The 21591-nt window shown below is 39.4% G+C and overlaps 1 protein-coding gene across 1 annotated transcript in view; it reads left to right on the top strand.

The window, feature by feature from the left end:
- Positions 1 to 306: 306 nt before the first annotated feature.
- Positions 307 to 21591, top strand: part of NEB (nebulin) — a 223551-nt gene continuing 202266 nt past the window's right edge. The window contains exons 1-10 of the mRNA XM_008071077.1: positions 307 to 396; positions 1010 to 1095; positions 1628 to 1692; positions 5350 to 5391; positions 7120 to 7320; positions 8945 to 9052; positions 9525 to 9629; positions 10588 to 10692; positions 11314 to 11418; positions 16156 to 16260. Of these exons, the coding sequence (XP_008069268.1) occupies positions 1657 to 1692; positions 5350 to 5391; positions 7120 to 7320; positions 8945 to 9052; positions 9525 to 9629; positions 10588 to 10692; positions 11314 to 11418; positions 16156 to 16260 (807 nt within the window). The 5' untranslated portion in view covers positions 307 to 396; positions 1010 to 1095; positions 1628 to 1656. The remainder of the gene's footprint in view (positions 397 to 1009; positions 1096 to 1627; positions 1693 to 5349; positions 5392 to 7119; positions 7321 to 8944; positions 9053 to 9524; positions 9630 to 10587; positions 10693 to 11313; positions 11419 to 16155; positions 16261 to 21591) is intronic.

Raw genomic sequence — 21591 nt, forward strand, 5'->3', positions numbered from 1 at the left:
GTTATGGAAGTGTCAAAGCCCCTCAACGTCATGCTTATTTTCTCCTAAATTCTTTTGCATGATATGATAGGAAACGAGGCTGCAGTAAATGAAAAACTAAACCCGAGTTTGATCTCCATAGGCTGGAAGTTAGGCAAAATTCCATTACATTTGAATAGTTCTAAGCAAGCAATTTGTTACCCTTTATCCTTTAGTGGAATTGATGAACAGGTGGTTTTCAGAAGATCACTCAGTATATTTAGCTTCTGAAATTTGAGCAACTCAAGATCTGATTGGCTGCTCTTGCCACATGATAATTCCAAGCCCAGGCATCACTCCGGCTCTTGCCTGGGGTTCTCAGGAGGGGAGAGTTGGGAGAGGCTTTGCTGCTGAGGAAATTTATTTGGTAGATTGAAGGTAAGGCCAGTTTATGGCTCTTTCTGTAATGTTCTTTCAGGAGATGTTTCTCAACTTTCCCTGGAGTATTTTTCAAAGTTTGGGGTCAAACCTGGGGAAATTAATGGTAGAAATGTGGCTAAAAAAGTCTGTAACCCCATTGCCCTGCTAGGGCCCTACTAATACCTGACGTGTAGAGTGTGTGATTAGAGTCAAGTCCTATGCTAACCAATTTGTTGTTTGACCAAGTTGACTCTCTTGCCTAACATATTTTCCCCCCAGTTTTTGCCTTCGACTTTTTCCCTAAATATTTAGTATGAAAAGGGATCTATGTTCTACGTTCCTATATTTATCGAGTTTTCCTGGTCTTCATTTGCCTCAGAAGGAGTGGCAGTTTTGCTAGCTTAACAAAACCAGCCACTGCAGAGTATTGGTTTACATGGCAAACATCTTTGCATGAAAGGACAGCTGCTCGGAGTCATCATCCACTTGTTTCAAGAGTCCCACTCTCCACTGTCAAACTGAAAAGGCCTTGAGAAATCCTTCCATTATTTCCAGAATTAGAAGCTTAGTCTAAAAACCTACAATGTTATATGTGCCTCAACCAGTGCTTTAAAACTTTGATATTTTTCAGGTTTTAACAGGAGCAACAGAAACAGAAGAAAAAAATTCCATATAAGCCAATGGTGTTCGGGAAGAAAATAAGCCCATTGCCTTGAGGTTTCTATTTTTCTTTTAAAATCTATCGACAGATGTCTTTTGACATGTTCTAATTTGAAGCATAAGATAAGCTGCATATAGTGGATCAGAGAAGTACAGAACACTAAGTCAGCCCTTGGAATTTTGGTTCTAGGGAGAAAAATTCTAACTTCTTCTGAAAGCCAAGCTGACCTTACTTTCATTAAATTTTTTTGCTTGAAAATGTTTTTTTTAATCTCTCAATGTTTGAAAATTTAATTTATTTGTTCCTTGAGTCCAAACTCTCTCACTCCCTTACTTCAATTTCCTTTTACAATTTTAACTAAATGGATCATGCAGAAGTAGCAATACCCAACACAGGGAGTAAGGAGAAATAAATTTGAAACTTCTATTGTTGAGACCTGCATTTTAAATGTCTTCTCTCCCTTAGCCTGCAAAAATATATGAATATGACAATAGTTTAGTTTTAAATTCTATTTTTATAATGTCACAAGGTAATTTCTGTCCTGGGGATAGATTCTAATGCATTTTCATTTGTATGGAATATGAAAAGTTTGTAGGTGCCACTACTACTCTGGGAAAATGGCAGATGACGAAGAATATGAGGAGGTGGTGGAGGTAAGCTTTTAAAAAAATGACAGCAAAGTATTTTATGTAGTGACAGTCAATGCTGTGTAGGTGAATTAATCAGTCGAAAAATACATTGTCTATTATAACTTCACAAAGAGTCAGCATTAAAGCATAAGAAAGGAATATTTTACGTTCAGTTTCATTGTAATTATGTGGGATTTAGAATTGAAAGGAAATATCACCGTTTCCCACTTTTGCTTTTCTTGAAACTCTCAAAAAAAAAACAAAAAAAACCCAAGTGTGTGGTAAAGGCAGGTTTAATTTGTCTTCTAAAACTACTTTTGTCCCTAGTTCCCAACTCCAATGTGCAAAGGAAGAAAGGTAATGAAGAGAAAGTTCTGAAAACTAAACTCTGTTTCTTAGTGTCTGCATAGCAATAGAGGGAAAAGAGCTATTTATAACGCTTTGCTTCGACTAGTTGATTACCTGTAGGGTAAAGTGAGTTAAATATTTTGGATAATCATACATACAATATTATATGCATGTATGAGGTTTTATATATGTTATATGAACACTTGTGAATGGACACACACACACATATAAATAAATCCATGAAGGTCACAAGCAACAGTTGGCGCTGCACATTCCCACCAACTCCATTATATTTACCCAAGTGAACAAGGCTAGCTTTTGCTTTTGAGTTTTAAATAAGGACAAAGATCACAGTGGCTATTTTGAAAATTTCCCTTCTAATTATTGGTGGTCATCAGACACATTTTACAAAGTTATTAGTTGTTTATTTTATGTCATTTAAAAAAATCATGTTATGATTTTTCCTCACCAGCTCTTGACTTTAGCTTTACATTCTAGAAATAAAATCTAAAGGCTTGGGACTATAATCCACGTAAATACAAGGCCATGAATCTGAATGTGCTCAATAATGACCAATTAATGATGATCTAAACATATGAAAATCTCCAAGTGCCTAGGGCACTTGGAGACAGTGTTGAACAATCTGTGCTTTTTAATAAGACTGAAATTAACTATAAGAGTTACCCAAAGCCGTGCTCGGTGGCTCAGCCTATAATCCTGCGCCTTTGGGAGGCCGAGGTGAGTGGATTGCCTGAGCCCGCGGGTTCGAGACCTGCCTGGGCAACTTGGTGAGACCTCATCTCTACAATAAATCAAAAATCAGCAGGGTGTGGTAGAACGCACCTGTAATTCTGGCTACTTGAAAGGCTGAGGCAGAAGGATCACCGGAGCCCAGTGGGTCGAGGCTGCAGTGGCTGGGAGTGGTCACAGCACTCCAGTCTGGGTGGGAGTGAAACTCCAACTCAAAAAAAAAAAAAAAAAAAAGAGTTACCCAAAACCAAATTACAGGTGACAGTGCCAATATTTTTCTTTGGAAAATTATCTTAATGACCAGTCTATATCTAAATAAAGAAAGTTTTATTTTATTCTATGAATAAAATTGCTTTTATTACCGAAGGATATAAAAATATAAAATAAATCTCATACAATAAAACACTCAGCCTCTCTGGCTTAAATTCCAATGACCATATCATTCATGTTTATGTTTTCACTAGTGTGCATTTCTCTTACGTGTATGTCACCATCAAATACTAATGCAATTATAAATTAAGTGATCTTTCCTATGAAGATAATATCAGAAACACTTTTTAACCTCCAACTTAAATATCCCTTGTCTTTCTTAAAATAATTGTGCCCATATGCCACTGGAAATTATCCTGAGTGCTAGACTTGGTTGATTTAACAAGATGTCATAAAAATGGAGGGAACTATTTTTAGGCATCCATCCTTGCCATTTTGTTCCCATTACTGCTTCTGGGTCTGACCAGCAGGTGATAAACTAATAGACTGCCTGGCAGAAAGTGTTCAACCGAAGTCCCTTTGACCTTAAAAAAAGATCATGAGAATGGGATAGTGGTGGATTCGAAAAAATAGTCAGAAAAGAGTTCAGAAAACAGAGAGAAGTAGCTTTAAAAATATATCTCCTAGGGAGCTTGGGCATATAAAATAAAATTTTACTGTCACTCTCTACTCAAATTTAAGCTTGGAAAAAAAGAGAAAGAAGCAAAAATGTACTATCTAATTAGTGGCACAGCTCTAAAAAAAAGTGAAATTTGGCATACAAGTTAATGCCAACTGTTTAAATAATGTTGCTTTTTTTATAAACTTATTTCTAAGATATATTTACCAGTGGTGAGAGCCCAGCAAAGGTAAAATTGGATGACTCTCAAAGTTGCTTTTACTCGAATGCTAAGAAAATCCAAAATAGTTGTGAATCTTTCATTTTAGTTTAATATTTCTTTGCGAGTCACTGATGTTTTGTGTGACCAGAGGAATGGCTCCATATAACGTCAGTATCAAACAATAATTCCTAAAGTGTGCAGGTAGTATTTCTCACATGCTGGTGTCACACTGTAAAAGATCAATTCTCTGTCCTGTAAGTGGTTGTGATTTTTATTGCTATGTGTAATGACACACAGGCAGAATTAGATTTTAAATGTAAAAAAATAGCACCAGGGCAAAGAAGACACAAGAGTGAGGGGTATTAGGCAAGTTTTATGCAATTGTTAACTCATGTGAAATAGAGCAGGTGACCTATTGACAATGATTAAACAATTTGATGACAGTTTATTGGACCAAGAAACAAGGCCATCAAGGGAAATTTTGCATCTCAGTGTTTTTCCCTTTCTTCGAGTACCGTATATGTTTCGGTGTCAGAGATTTAAAAAAAAAAGAAGCAGCATAAAATGTCATACATTTTGTTGACGAAAAAAATAAGCCAAATTGTTTCATTTTTATCCCTTTCCTTGTGGGCCTTGGTCTACATAAGTCCTTCCTTCTGTTTACTCTTAGGAGCAGGGTGAGGCTGGGGGCAGGATTCCTGTCTCCTTACACATCTGAAACAAAATGTCAGCCAGTTCCTATCTGCATCTATTTATTGCTGGTGATGTCAGAAGTAGAACAAAAGTAGACTTGGTTTCAAATCCAGGCTGCAGCTACCTCAGAGCCATCAGTGGCAAATCACAGCCCAGCTTTCCCACACTTTATGATGAAGAACCTTCTCATTTTTCCCTTCTTCCCTTGACATTTACAAATTTTCATCATGGTACCCTGTTTAGGACCACCCATCACTCCAGAGGAAACTCTTACTGGTGAAGGGTGCATAGGAATAATTGAAATGTGAATATGCTTTGGGATCTTATTATTTCCATTATACAATCCATTTAAAAAGTGTATTCACTCTGGGGCTTCAGTGTGAACTATTGTTAATTAGTAAACAGTGAGTTTTATCACAGTTCTCTCTGCTCAGCCCACACACTCAGGATCTTATTATCGAATTCTTTTCTCAGCAAATTCTATCTTGGGTACCATAAGAAAAAAAAAATTGTACATGTCCCAGTAAAGTGAAATAGCTTCTGCTGATTAAAAACCAGCCTCGGACACTTTCCTCATTCCTCTCCCTCTCTGTCCATCCTGATGGCATTTACTGTAGCTTTCCTGAAGTATCACGAGGTGAAAATGGATTTCAGAACATGAGCATTCTCCCTCACCTACCTCCTCTCCCAGATATTCCAAACCAACCCAGCTCCTCAAGTCACCTAAGTGGTTCAGTTGAGGCAGAGAAGTAATTTCTGATTTGGTACTCATGCTGTTGCCTTTGTGCTCTATTCACAGTACTACACAGAAGAGGTAGTTTACGAAGAGGTGCCAGGGGAGGTAAGGCCCAGCCCACACGTGCATGGACTGCATTCTCATTAAAGCAGCAAGAGCCTTCTCGCCTTCTCCTCTCAGCCTCCCAGGGCCATAAAGATGGTAAAAGGGATGATCTGAGAGAGGATCCTTTATCCACCTGTGCCTAGAAGCTGGTGGTCAAAGCATAAGCTTAACGGTTATTTGACAAGTTATTTCACCATTTTTACTATTCGACATACTCAGGATGGTGGGGATGGTTTCCCCCATTGCTCATGAGGTGTTTTTCGTGTGGATGATACTAATTAAAGTAACGCCAGTAGATATCACCATTCTCTGACTGCAGCAAGGGGGATGGTCTTGGCCTAGGGATTGTGTAGAGTTAACTTGTAGGACATCAGCTGTTATATCATGCAGAATTGTAATTGTAGGACACCATCTCTGCTACCAAGGATGTTGCCTCCAAGGCTTTGTCCCTGATGTTGCATTGAAATGCTGCTCAGATTTGGGCATGTCAGGAGTTCTAAAAAAGCCATTACCACAAATATTCCAAGCTGGAACTCTTTTTTTTTTTTTTTTTTTGCCCCGAGGTGAAATACCTCTCTTATGCTTCATTTTCTGCATGGAGCTGTTTCTCTCTGAGCATGACAAACAGTGATATGAGCTGCTAACCTTGAAGCCTGCTTAGACAGCCTGTGACTGCATTAAAAACTAACATCCGTAGATGCTGTAAATTGGTTAGTTTCTCATGGTCAACCACGTATTAGTAATAGTGTACAAAAAGCAACCTATTAGCAGTGATCTGGCAACGCTAGGGGAGTTTTTACAGATGTGCAATTTTCTGACTAGGTTCTCTTCTTATAATTGATGCTAGCATAGCACTCTTCCTTTGGTACAGTAGATATTAGCTGTGAAGAAAATAATGCTGAGAGCTGGACTGGAGATTTGGCAGTTCATCTTTTTTTTTTTTACATATAGTATTTTAAACCTTGGACTAGACCCAAACTTTAAGTCTTAGTTTCTTCCACTAGAGCCTGTTGTAAGAAACAGCAATTTCCCGCCTACTACATAGATAGGACTGTTGTGAGGATAATTACCCCATTATGTTGTCATCATTATTCTTGTCCACCTAAGCATTTATTAATGTAAATGGCACTACAGTTCACATTAATTAACTGACTCAACCAGGAGAACAGTAATCTCTTATCATATTAATGTGATTTTTTTAACAGTTCATTATTCTTTGTCTCATATTACAGTGGAAAATGCCTAAATGCTTGCAGAACAAGTAACTGATTTTCTCTGAGTCATTTAAAAGTGAATATGAAAGTCAAGAATTTGAACTTTATCTGATTGTCTTAACCTTTTAGTCCCCAGTCTCAAGTTGGCTTTTGCTTTACCCAGACAACTTAAGGAGATTTCGAACTGTGTAAGAATAGTTTACTGCTGATTTGTATCCTACCTTTAAGTGTTTAAATGTCATTCTGCAAATACAAATTTAAGGCGATGCTGCAAATTAATAAAGAGTAAATGTTTTACTGTATGCAATCTCCAACAATCAGTATTCAGACTTACGCAACATAATGTGCCTTCATATGAATGTGGTGTGTGGCTTCTTGGTCTGGCCAATTTTAGAAATGGAGGCGTAACGTCAGAAATGTAAATCTGACTTACAGTTAGAATGATGTATGCCAAAATCATGGTATCATAGCTTTTACTTTCATAACAATATTGAACTGTGTGTCAAATTTTCAGACAATAACAGAAATCTATGAAACTACGACAACAAGGACATCTGACTATGAGCAATCAGAGCCTTCCAAACCAGCACTGGCACAGCCGGTACCGGCAAAGCCAGTGGAAAGGAAGAAGGTCATTCGGAAGAAAGTGGACTCTTCAAAGTTCATGACTCCCTACATTGCACACAGTCAGAAAATGCAGGATCTTTTTAGCTCAGTAAGTTTCAAGCAACTTCTGCTAATCTGGTTTTATGATTGAGAAATTACTCATCTCAACCCATTCTGTTTTGGATGCTGGTAGGATTTTATTTCTCATGCTTGTATGAAACAAAAACTCATTTTGCAAAAATATGGGATCTTTTCTTGTGACTCTTAAAAATTTCCTTTTATGTAATTCATTAATACCATTGCAGCCTCAGAGGAAGCATTCTTATTGAAATTATTCCAGAAAAACAGGCATAGGCTAACTATAAAGCATTTGTTGGCATTTAATCACTGTGAGCTAACCAATCTAGAATAATGAAATTATAAATATAGATTTAATTGAGGTCAGTTCATGGAAACCACATAACATATATTTAAACTATGTTGGGCTGGCCGTGGTGGCTCAAACCTGTAATTCCAGCACTCTGGGAAGCCGAGATGAGAGGATTGCTTAGTTCAGGGGTTTGAGATCAGCCTCAAGAGCCCTCGTCTCTTAAAAAATCAAAAAATAAGCAGGGCATGGTGGCGCACACCTGTGGTTCCATCTACTTGGAAGGCTGAGGTGGAAGGATCACTGCAACCCAGCAGTTTGAGGCTGCAGTTCAAGGCTGTGGTGGCAGTGAGCGTGCCACTGCACTCTAGCCTGGGCAACAGAGTGAGACTCCAACTCATAAACAAACAAACAAACAATGTCTGAGCAGAACAGCCTCTTAAGTAGACTAGCTAACAGTATATCAAAAAGTCCCTAAAAGGTGTATAGTGAAGAAGAACATGTAGTTCAGGACACCAAGATCAGACCAAGAGCTCATTTGAAATTGAGGATCAGTAGCCGGGCTCGATGGCTCAGCCTGTAATCCCGCGCCTTTGGGAGGCTGAGGTCAGTGGATTGCCTGAGCCCATGGGTTCAGAGGCAACTTGGCGAGACCTCATCTCTACAATAAATCAAAAATTAGTTGGGCGTGGTAGCACGCGCCTGTAGTTCCAGCTACTTGGAAGGCTGAGGCAGAAGGATTGCCGGAGTCCAGCGGGTCGAGGCTGCGGTGGCCGGGATCAGCCACTGCACTCCAGTCGGTGCCAGAGTGAGACTCCAACCAAAAAAAAAAAAAAAAAAAGCAATAATTCATTGTATATTTAGAAGAAATAATAAAATAGCATTCCTAAATTTACAAAATACTCCATAATTCAGACTTTCCATTAATTCCGCAGGTGTCTCAGCCATCCAAACCACTGAGGTTTAGTTACAGCTTCTGAATTGAATATCTTTGCATTGTATTAACAATCAAATCTTTTCAGACTTAGCTCAATTTTTATATTTATTTTCTAAAATAATTCAGACTCAGGCTTTTTATATGTGTATTCAGACAAAAAAATTGAAAGAATCATTTTAGGGCATTTCCAAGACAATAGTCTATAATAAATTTGTACTGTCTCCAAAATTCAACCATGTTTAGGAAGAGCAATTAACAAATCTATTTTAGTTTTTGCTGAGAGTCAGGATAGGGGACAAAAAGAATGCTATTACAACTGATAATTAGTTGTAACTTCGAGGATTTTTTTTTAAATCAGATGAGGGTGAGTATGTTGCCTGCTGCTGCTGTTTTGTGAGGTTTTAGGCTAATATTTGCTTTTCTTTTCAGAATAAATACAAGGAGAACTTTGAGAAAGCAAAAGGACAGCCATATGCCATCACGACTGATACCCCAGAACTTCGCAGAATCAAAAAAGTACAAGATCAACTCAGTGAGGTGAGTTACATTGCTCAAATAAAGGAGACAGACATTTCAAAATATGCCTACCATGAGGGATTGAGGGCTCTATGTGTAGTGAGAATAAGGAGTCAAATTACAGTAAGCTCATCCAGAAATATAGATTATGTTGCTGTAAATATGAACCCTAAGAGACTTCTAAAAGCTTGGCTTAGCAGTTTAGCTGAAGAGGAGGTGGTGGAAGCTCAAAATCTCCCATGATCCTTCACACTGGAGCCCAGTAAGGCTGAAAAGCAATAGGCTGGATATCCAGTCAGGAAAGCAGACAAGGAGTAAATGCAGGTGCTCTTGGTTCTTTCAAGTCCACAGTTTTCCAGCTAAAATGCAGAAACTCTGCTTTGTTATGCAGACACAGAGTCATTGGGTTGATGCTCTTTGGTCATAAGATATTCTTTAATATGTGCATATGTTCATATCTATCATGAATTCTACTTGTGCATTATTCCTGCAGGTTAAGTATCGAATGGATGGCGATGTTGCTAAGACTATCTGCCATGTAGATGAAAAAGCAAAGGATATTGAACATGCAAAGAAAGTGTCGCAGCAAGTCAGCAAGGTAAGGTCATGGTATGGACAGATGGGCTACTTAATAGCATCTACATCACCTCCGCCTTGTCTTAGAGGAGAAAACAGAACAAGCCTGATAGTCCTCACCAGATCCTCAGGCAACGTGAACTCAATGCCCACAGCATCAGTGAGGCTGCGCAGGTGACTGAAGTGGCCCATAGAACCTGTGGGTGGATGGGAGAGTTCATGCCCTGCCCAAAGAGGCATTTGTGATTTGACTCCAGGCAGTCACTACATAGCATGCATTCCCAGTGTCACCAGAGACTCTTACTTATTTTATGAATACAATTTTTATGAAAATTTTTCACATTTCAAATGTAGACAGCTAATTAAAAGCATTTTTAAATACCATGCAAGTCAAAATGTCTGCCTGCCAAATTGAGTCAATGTCTGATTGGTTGCAGTCTTTTTTTTTTTTTCCTTTGGTGTCGCACTCTGTTGCTCAGGCTAGAGTGTAGTGGCCTACTCACGGCTACCCCAGTGACGACCTGCTGGGTTTCAGCGATCCTTCCGCCTTAGTCTTCCAGGTAGCCAGAATTACAGGTGTGCGCTACCGAACCCAGATAATTTTTTATTTATTGTAGAGATGAGGTCTCGTCAAGTTGCCCGGGCTGGTCTCAAACCTGTGGGCTCAGGCAATCTACTTGCTTCAGCCTCCCAAAGTGCTGGGATTATAGGCTGAGCCACTGCGCCCAGCTGGTTGCAGGCTTTGAAAAGAATCTATAGAGAATCAGAATTATAATTTAGTCCAAAAAATTAAAATGTTCAAGTAAAAGCTTACTATTGCAGGAAAAGTATTATGGGGCATTGACACAGTCAATGCTTCCCTAGTATCACATTGGTAACCTTTGGTACAAGGATACCTTCATGACTCTCCCTTTGTTTTTTAAATTCTCATGCCCTTGGGTGAGACATCAAGCCACAGGTCCTCTACTATTTCTGTCTAGGTTTTATACAAGCAGAACTGGGAAGACACCAAGGATAAGTACCTGCTTCCCCCTGATGCCCCTGAACTTGTCCAGGCGGTTAAGAACACGGCCATGTTCAGTAAGGTAAGGGCCTCTTCTCCCTCGCCACTTCTGTTTTCCTATCACACCTCTTCCTTTAGAGCAATACCTGGTAATCTCTTTATCAACTAGAATACAGTTCCCTAATCTTTTTGTGAGTAGCTTTTAGACATGTGGGACTGCAAGGATGCGGCTTGACCAAAACGAAGTGAGAGGAATGCTTCTGGATAGAGTGGCAGGGATAGTTCACTGGGAACCTGAGGAACTGGGGGGTTGGAGGTGTTGAATGAAGACATACCTGAGAAGCAGCTGAGAGATCCAAAAACTGATTTGTGGGTATCCTGGGCTATTACTCTAACTAGAGGTTTATTTTGTGACAAAACTGTTGCAAAGTGCTTCCTGTATTAGCACTTGTTGCAGGGAAGAGATGAAACAAAAGTAGACATGTCTGCCCCTCTGAAAATAAGTTTTGCCAGGAGAAGTAGGACACACTATTAATAAAAATGACTTGGATTGGGTGAAAAGGGAAAGGTTATCTGTGAATTTCATTGACCTTTGTCCTCAACTTGCCCTTGGTTTTTTTATGCCATTGATAGATGAATACAAAATTATATATTTTGTGTGTGGTCTCATATTCTTATAACTTTTCACTCTTTTCTGATTTAGAAACTGTACACTGAAGACTGGGAAGCAGACAAAAATTTGTTTTACCCCTATAATGATAGCCCGGAACTGAGGAGGGTTGCCCAAGCCCAGAAGGCTCTCAGTGATGTAAGTGAGGTGTGGTCGGTACCACTGGGGTGTGTGGAGTCAGGAAAACACGAATTACATCTTCTGGCCGGATGTTCATTGCAATTTTTTAAAAAGACAAAATGCCGTATTTCAGAGAAGTACATCTAGAATCATTGAAGCTTATGATATCCAGTTTGTCAGACATAATTTATACTTTATATTAAATATAACTTAGTCCAGCCCCTTCTTCTTACAGGTGATGAACCTGAGTGTAAGGTCACATAGGTAGTTAGTGGCAGAACACTGGCTTGTGATGCCAAGACCAATATTCTTCCTACAAGGGCATGAGTCCTTCTTTCCCCTTGGCTCTGATTGAAGTCATTCTGTGACAGTGGATTGGCATTAAAAAAAGAAAAAAAAACCTATTGGTATCATCACCATCTTTCCAAATCTATTAAGGAAACAATGTTATGGAAGGGTTTTGCCTTACTATCTTAATCATCAAGTCTGAATTATGGTATGTCTCCCTTTTTCTGCATGTGGGACCCAAATCATGTACTTGTCAAAACATGTTTGTATAGTTATCTCTATAGCTAACTCTTGCCTTTAGTGTACACAGAGGATATTCAGAGTTAGCAAAAAATCAGTAGTCCCACTTGCCAGAATTTTAGTATCCTAGACCTTGGAAACCATATATTAGAGGAATTTAAAAAGCTTATAGAATCCTTAAGTCTGTTGTAGTAGCAACAGAAAGTCCCATTTGGGCCTAGGACTACCCTTTGTTTTTAGGTACCTTATTGCTAGATCCTGAATTTACTGGAGGCCATATTGAAAATCCAGACTACTACTCAACTGAATTATATTATAAAAAGACAAATAATTTGACACTCAACTGCCAACTAGACCCCTGGAACCTCTTATACACAAACTAGAGTTAACAAGGTAGTTGAGCATGATTAGGATTTACTTCCAATGGATCCTATGGTCCGATCTTGCCCTGAGCTAAAATTGTACATAACAATCTGATGGTGTCTCTAACTTTTGAGGCCTAATTTTTTACTGCCTCTTACTTGATATTGCCTAAAAGTTTAGTGAACATATATTCTATACCACTTTCCACAGTGTAGCCTTCCAGAGTGTAAGTTAGGAAACAGAGAAGGCCCAACAAAATTTGGAAGTCATCTAGGAGTACCTCCTCCTTCTCTTTCAATAATAGTTTCTTGGTTTTGTATCTCATGAATTCGTAATATTGTTGTGTGACCTTTATCCAGTGATCAATAGTTATTTATTGAAAGTCCATGATGCATATATGCCCAGTAGGATAGAAAAGTAGTACAAAGAGTTTTTAATCCTTTTCTTTGAGAATTTATAACCAGGTTGGTAAAAGTGTTATATATCAAACAGTAAGAAAAAAGTTAAAAACAAAACAAAACTCAACAGTCTAATACTTGCTTAAAGAAAGACAAGACACATGTGATACCCAAAGAAGTCTGTGTAGGGGTAGTGATCTTGAGGGAAAGGGTAGTGATGAAGAAGAAAGGCATTTCAAATTAAGAGAGCATGCACACAAAGGAACACAGGTGAAATTAGTTTGATTTTAGGTGACAAAGAAAGTAAATGATGTGGCTGTCGCATTTGGAGGGCATTTGTGAGAATGCTGGCAGCAGGACCTTGAAAATCAGACCTTGAAAATCAGACAAAATTTCTTTAGTGTGGCATGGAAAGCAAGAAGAGACCTCATAAGAGTCTGGAGAGGAAAACATTATGATAAAAGTAGAATCTAGGGTAATTTTGATGGGCAATATGGTGAATTGGGATGAAGAAAAGCTAAATAATTTGTTTAAGTCTATTTTAGTAATATAGATGGATCAGAGGCAAAAGAGGGGGCAATGGAGAAGAAAGAAATTTGAGAGTAATAAGTATTAATAAGCACTGATGACGCTGGATATTGGAGATGAAGGAGAGAAAGAAGAACCATGGAGTAGCTTCTGACTATAGACGGGTGGTCTGGGTGAATGAGTAGGAGTACAGCAGGTAAAGATGTATTAATGGTGAGAGAAATCAAATTGAGACAAAGGAAGGCGCATTCAGATCAAGGCATCCTATGGATAAGTTAGAAACCTAGTACCATTGCTTAGGCGTGAGACCAGGACAGAAAATTAATATTTGAGAGACATCAGAGCAAAAGAGATAGCTGAAGATATGAAAATCTATGAGGGAGGCAGAAGAGTGCATGACCAAGGGCAGAGTTTTGGAGGGCACCCACTTAGGACAGGAAATTTGCTGGCCAAAGGATAAGGGAACAAACAGAGAAGTTGAAGGGGAACCAGGAAATGTTGTGTCATGTTAAGCCTAGGGAGAGGTTTCCAAGAAGACACTTAATCTCTGCATGTCTGCCTTTATTCATGAAACAGAGAGATGATGGGTTACCTCCATGCCTCTCTAGTGCTAAAAACTCTGAACAATTAAAGTTTGTCACATTTTTTGAGCTATTACAGTGGAAGACATAATGAAGGAAAATATACAATCATGAAGTAAAATCTTCCCCACCATTCCTCAGAAAGACTTGGCAGTTGAGGTATAGATTTTATTTTTATTGCAAACCAAGTATGCACTCAGTGTCAGATTACTGACATGCCTATTAATACTGTTGTCAGCACCATGAACTTCTACAATTATTGGACACAGAACACTAAGCAAGAATATACCCTGGGTAGGCACGTAGATTTTTGGCTAAGGGATGGGGTTTAAAGGCTCCCTCGTCCTCTCCTGTACCTTCTTGGTTTTGTATCTTCCTATGTCTCTCTTAACCCTACTTACCATGTTTTCCTTCTTATCTAAGTAGAGACAAACTACTTTGTGCATATTAAGAGAACCTGATCCAGAGTACAGAATTCTAACTTGACAGAATTCTAAACAAGGTTCCTGAAAAATTAGCACTTCTAGACCTGTTTTCTTTGAAACTTCTTGACAGGATGTCATACTAAATAAGCATTTCTTCTACTCAAATGTTGCTTCCTCCCTAAGGACTTAGTCAACCATGGAAAATCCTGTTGCCCTATGCCTAAAAAAAGGTCTTCACTTACTCAAAAGAAACTAGGCAGCTGAATTTATGTAAATACATTTTAATTGTCTTTTGTACCCCAATTGATTTAATGTTCATGAAAGCTTTTGCTATAGGCACTAGGTAGATATTATTAGGATAAGATATAGTTAGACTTGATTAAAGAGTGAAGATAATGGGACCCTGGAATTACCTAATTTCTTTACTTTATAAATTAGGATACTACTGTTTGGAAGGGAAAATAATCTGTAGAAATTTCATAATTATGTGGTGAAAGAGTTGGAAGGATAATTCTCTTCAGACCTACCCCCATAGCCTCAGTATGTAAGTCACTGAACTTTAGTCAGGTACTATGCAGGCGACAAGGGTTCCCAATGAGAGGATATGTCCTCTGCCATCCCAGAGCTCACATTCCAAGAAGAATCACATGTGAACAACCAGTTACATTATCATCTGATAAGTCCTTTAAAGGATCTAAGGGCCAAGTTGAGTGAAATCCCAGGAGCAGGTCATCACATCTGCCTCAAGTGCCAGGGAGGGCTCAGAAAGGGAAGTTGTGCTTGTCCTGAACTGTGAAAAGGAAGAAACAGTTTGCAGGGCAGATGAAGAGAGGGAAAGCCTATTACTAAGTCCTGAGGCATTTGAGGGCTTCATGTGTCTGAGGATCTATGAATAGTTCTGCATTGTTGGAGGCAGGGATCAAGTTTGGAATGAGAGCAAGAGTGAAGGGGATGCCTGATTCATGGATGCCATATTAGTTTAAGGTGATAGAGCCTTTTTATAGGGTGAAAGGAAGGCGCTAATGAAGAAAAAGAGATTGAAGCTGTGAGGAAAAGGAGGGATGACTGATAGAGCTGGTACAAAAAGCATGCTGGAGGTGACAGCACCCTGGGTGCAAGAGTCATGCCTTGTGAGGCATGCATCTCCTCTGAGCCAGGGCAGGGATGAGTATGGAGAAGAGAAGTGTGTAGCTTTACTTTATGCAAGAGCAAGCTGAGAGTAAGATGGAGTGAAGGAGTTGACTAAGAGCTAGGTCACTTAAGGAAAGTGTTGGAATTTTAGACTAGCCACTGGGAGTAAGGACTGACTAGAGGCATAAAATGGAATGCTAAGCTTCACTGAAGGCAAAGTGACAATAGGAGTATTGGGCACAGAGCAAGCTATTGTTCACAGAACATACCACTGGGAACTGAGTACTTAGGTTTGGAGGCTTCTTGCCCTTGTCCCTTTCTACTATGTCAACTTAACCCTACTCATCATGTTATCATTGCCCAATCCATACAGTTGTGTGATTTCTTTCATCAGCATTCAGCATCCCGGATTTAAGAACAGAGGAAGTCTACAGTTGAGTTGATCCAAAACTGGGGGTTCGTTAAGTGGGTCTGATAAAAAGACAAGTGGTTGGGAGTTGAGGATGCTGGTTAAGAGGATAACTGCAATTGCAAATTATGGCATGGAAATGAATGGAAGGAAACAGATCTAGGACCATGTATTTAGGAGAGGAAGGAAGACTCAAAGAAATAGAAATCACTAGCAATACTGACAGCAAGGGCATGAAACATCTAGGATTAAATTATGGTGACATGGTACTCTAAAATTTAAGACTTCAAATAAAGATAAAAACAGACTTTTAAAAAAATGTCAGCAAGTGGAACATGGGAAATAAATAATTTGCTGTGACTCATGAACATTCTTGTCTTTTATTTCATCAGATTGCCTACAAAAAAGGTCTCGCTGAGCAGCAAAGTCAATTCACGCCTCTGGCTGATCCTCCAGATATAGAATTTGCCAAGAAAGTAACCAATCAAGTGAGCAAGGTAAGTACATAGAGCTGGGTCACTATCTTCCTTGAAAACTCTGCTTAATAATCTCAACCTTCAGAGAAAGTAAACAAAGGTGAACCTGAAGACAAAACACAGAGTATTTTTGCACCTGACCCCAAAAAACTCTACAGCAAAAGCAATATATCCATGAACACTGTAAACTATGCTAATAAATGTTTAGTCAGCTTCATGACTCAGTAATTTATAAATGTGAAAGTCACCTTTTGAAAACAGAATTCATGTCCTAGTGTCACTTGATATTTTACGAGAGTAATACTAACAGAGTAACCAAGTAACCACACCCTTCCATGAGGATCTAGTTTACAAATCTGATGTCTACTGACTGAGCTATCTGGGCTCTTGAGAATCTGGTTTAAATACAGTGTGAAAATTTAGTTTTATGCTATCAGCCAGACTTGGAAAAATAAAAGTGCATGAGTGAGCTGACAGCAGTGGGCAGAGCCCCTCGTAACTTTTAAGACCCTAGCAAACAGCTTAGTCTGTCTATATTTAGGCTGGTAAACTAGCTCTGAGGAATGCAGCTCTGATGAGGAATGCAGAGAGACAGATGTTCAACTGATGAATAGGCCCATGTTAAATTCCTATTTTAAATTAATCCAAATCAGGCCACTTTCTTCTGGGAATATCACTGCTTTTAAATACCTTTTCTTGCCCTCTAGCGAGTTGAGTCTTAGTTTGTGCTTCTGCTTGAATTTTGATGGAACCTCAAGATTTCTATCTTGTTTAAATATTTTGGGGGGAAAGTATTTCTCTAGTAGAGGAGAAGAATGAAAAGATATGGATGATGAAGTCTATTCAGTGATGTTTGTCAGTATCTGATATTGCAGATTACCTGTGTAACAAGGGGTTGTTTGGCTAAAGCATCTAGTAAGTACAGTAAAATGTCACTGACAGAAATACTGCCAATCTGAAATTTTGTCCAGGGCTAAGCAGAAATTAACTTTAGAGCTGTTCATAAAGAGATAGTTCACTGAAATTGTTGATATTGTAAATAAGAAGATTGGGGAGAAGGAGAGTTTTTTTTTTTTGGAAGAGAAATTTTAAAAAATGTTTTCCAGTGATCATTTAGAAAGAAAAAGGAATCTATCTTTAAATTTGTATTTAAAGCATATTTTTAAAAAGATCTTACTAAGGAAACATTCCTTTACCTTATTTGAATACACAGTGTGGGTACCTAAAAGTGATTTTAAGAAATCACTTTCAAACTCCTTTATCATCATTCTCTTCACCAATTTAGATTTGCAAGTTAGTTTAGAGCTGAGCAGTAGCTCACATGTTGATTCAATAGTCAAATATGACTTATTGAGCACTTGGAATGTGACAAGTACAAACTGAGTATACAAGTTAGCTTGGGCTTCTATAACAAAATACCACACCCTGGTGGCTTAAAAAACAGACAATTGTTTTCCACAGTCCTGGAGGCTAGAAGTTCAAGACTGAGATTTCAGTTCCCGGTAAGGGCCTCCTTTCTGGCTTGTGGACAGCTGCCTTCTCCTTGCATCCTCACGTAGTGGAGACAGATAATAAACTCTGGTTTCTTCTTTTTCTTATAAGGACAATAATCCATGACCCTCATGACCTCACCTTAACCTAATTACTTCCCAAGGGTCCCACCTCCAAATACCATCACACTGGGAGTTAGAACTTCAATATGTGAATTTGGGAGGAACATAAATATTCATTCCATAACATTCAGTGAGAAATATAAACTAGATCTTGAGCATTTACTATGAAAAAAAGAAAGTGAAGTATATTAATGATTCTTATATCAATTACATGTTAGAATGTTAATATTTTGAAGCTACTGGGTTAAGTCAAATATATTATTAAAGTTGATTTCCCACCTGACTCTTTTTATATTTAAAACTGTGGCTACTAGAATGGCTTGCATTATATGTTCATTGGACGGCACTGCTCTAGTTTGGTAAGGTGACACTGTTGAGTCCTTTGAAAGCATCGCTAAACCTGGGTTTACCCTTGTGAAATAAGAATATGAGTTAAGAGGAGGGTGACTGTGGATGAAAGTCTCTGGATATGGCCATGATGACATTATTCATCTCAGTCTGACCCAGAGTTCCAAGTTCTTAACGACTACTGTGCATCCACAATGATAGTCATGTCGGAGAGACATGCTTGTGGTTGGTAGAAGTCCATCCAACAACAAACCATGCAATAAGAAAGGTATAAGGCTGCCAGGAGTGACTGATCCGTGGAATTGTCTTTCCTCCTCTCGAAGTCTCCCCTACTCTCAAGCTGCTTTGATCCGTGTTTCCACAGCATCATATCCTCTTTCTCCAAAATAGGTAAACATCCCCTTTATCTCCTCACTCTTTTAAATGCTCATTTAAAATGCAGCATTCTGGAGCAACCCCTTTGGGTCCCCTCCCACTGTGGGAGCTTTTCTGTCCTCTCAATAAATTCTGCTTTCAAGAAAACAAAACAAAACAAAATGCAGCATTCTGGTCGGTGGCTCACACTTATAATCCCAGCACTTTGGGAGGCTAAGGTGAGAGGACTGCCTGAGCTCAGGAGTTTGAGATCAGCCTGAGCAACATGGTAAGATGTCATTTCTACAATACATTTTTTAAAACAGCCGGGTGTGATGGTGTGCCACTGCACTCCAACCTGGGCGAGAGTGAGACTCCAACTAAAAAAAACAAAAACAAAAACAACCCCACAGCATTCCCTTCTTGAATTATGTCTCTCATATCCATCTGTACGGACTTCCCCTTGGCCCACTGAAGGTTTCCTGAAAAATCAACTCGCACCAGGCAGATTAATTGGAGAAAAGGCATGATGCACAATTTATTTAACACGTGTACAAAGGAGACTTCAGAAAGAAGGCCTAAGCCCAAATGGGATGTGGAAGCTTATGTACCATCTTAAGGTTACAGGACGAATAGGAGCTTGGATCTTGGCAAACAGGGAGAAGTAGAATTCCATTAGCGACAATATATGATTACTAGGGAGAATTCAATGGGCTTGAAAAACATACAATGGTCTGGAACAATGTCTATTGGATCCACAGAGCAAACAAAATGGTTTATTAAAAAAAAAAATCTTTCTAAATGTGTTGACAGACTTTGGTCTTCCTTCCTGTGATATGGGCTCAGTTAATGAAAACTCAGGGAAGGGACTGTTTTCTTGTTTGTTAGGTCTGAACTTGAAGCAGATAAGGGAACTTCAGCCTGTGTTTTGGGAGAGGTAGAGGATCGAGAGGCGGGAGGTGGGGTGGAAAAACAATTACTCTCTTTGGTAGGTCTGTTTGGTCTTTATGTAGATAGGGGAAAAGTCTCTTCTAGCATCCATTTATCTCTAAGGGCCTTTAATTCAAAATATTCATTATACCAGGAAGTCATATTTTGGGGTGAAGTTCTCTGTGCTTCTTCACGTCCTTTGTCTTACAGCCTCCAGTTCAGATGGTAATGATCACACACCTGTAATGAGTATACTATTTTTACCAGCCTTCCTTACTATATCTGTCAGAATCAATTCTCCCGCCTTTGTCTTTAGCCAAAGCCACGTGTCTGCACCTCTTCCTGGCTCAGCTGCATTATGTAGCTCTAACTTAGATGAACAGGCAGAGTTGCTTACATAAGCAGGCATTCCAGGAGAGGAAACTATGCATGCCATGACCAGCTGAAAATGGGGTCCTGAATGCAACACTGAGCCGTCCCTTCAATTTCTCTGTGCCTACCTCTCTGCTCCCTTCCAGATTCACAAAAGGAAAAATATAAGATTTCAGATTGGAATTTCCAGTTGATATTCAACTGGAATCTAAAATTTAAAAAAGTCTTTCAGAGACATATTGTTATACATATTGTTATATACTGGCTTCATATTTCTTTCATTTGATAATCACATAAAAACCAAAGATGCAGACGGGCTCTGTGGCTCAGCCTGTAATCCCACGCCTTTGGGAGGCTGAGGTGAGTGCATTGCCTGAGCCCACGGATTCAAGACACGCCTGGGCAACTTGGCGAGACCTAATCTCTACAATAAATCAAAAATTAGCTGGGCGTGGTAGCGCGCACCTGTAGTTCCAGCTACTTGGACGTCTGAGGCGGAAGGATTGCCAGAGCCCAGCAGGTTGAGGCTGCGGTGGCCAGGATCAGCCACTGCACTCCAGTCGGTGCCAGAGTGAGACTCCAACTCAAAAAAAAAAAAAAAAAAAAATCAAAGATGCAGATGTTGAACGTAGAAAATGAAGCCACATGTTTAAGCAAGACATTAGGGTGACTAATTTGTGGTCCAGTGGAAGTCCCCTCAGGAGCGACTATGGTTCAGGGAGGTATTACTAGATCTGTCGACATATGTTCACTTATGTCTTGCCCAGAGAACGTGTCTCAGAACTTGTAATTGGCCTGATTACCTTCGTCTGTTAAACAAACAGAACAATTCTAGAAAAAGTTAAATCAATTCTTTCCTCCAGGTTTCCATTGGTCAATTCCAAACGCAACAGAGTTGAAGAGATGTGTTGGGGGAAACCGTTGGGGTTGGGGGAATAGTTGGATGTTGGACTCCTGAAATGAGTAACGCATCTCCATGTATTGCACAAAAAACCCAGGCTTCATTGCCAGTCATGCAGAGCGAAACCCCTTGGCTGGCAGAGAGGTTCCCAGATGAACACATATCTCTCTCTTCTTCTCACTCCTCCAGTTATAGGCCTTTGTACTTTCAACTTCTCTCCTATTAGCAAATGAGAAGGAAGGCCATAACTCCCTAGGTACTTAACAAACTCCAGTCTTCTTCTGTGTGAAGAAAATCTTCCCAGACTTGGCAGTACTCAAGAATGGGTTGCAAGAGATCCATCTCTACTCTGATCCAATTAGGGATGGGGTAGGAAGAAATAAACTGTGGTTCATGGAGGTTACGAAGAGAGGAAGGACTTTGGATGAGGGAACTGGGTGATCTTACACTCTTATTTTTATTTTTCATCTTGTTTTAATATCTTTTTAAGAATCACATATCTATCTTACTGTGATAATTAATCTCCCACTCGATTTTCCTTAACAAAAACCTACATATTCAATACCTATTTATTTATAATAGCCCAGCATTTAGACCTCATTAAGAATATCTGCTGCCGGCCAGGCTCGGTGGCTCAGCCAGTTATCCCAGCACTTTGGGAGGCCAAGGTGAGTGGATTGTCTGAGCCTGCGGGTTAGAGATTCGCCCAGGCAACTTGGCGAGACCTCGTCTCTACAATATATCAAAAATTAGCCGGGCATGGTAGTGCGCGCCTATAGTCCCGGCTACTTGGAAGGCTGAGGCGGAAGGATCGCCAGAGCCCAGCAGGTCAAG

The sequence above is a fragment of the Carlito syrichta genome, unplaced genomic scaffold, assembly GCF_000164805.1.
Source record: "Carlito syrichta isolate Samal-C Ts95f unplaced genomic scaffold, Tarsius_syrichta-2.0.1 Scaffold314111, whole genome shotgun sequence".
In the NCBI taxonomy this organism is placed as follows: Eukaryota; Metazoa; Chordata; class Mammalia; order Primates; family Tarsiidae; genus Carlito; species Carlito syrichta.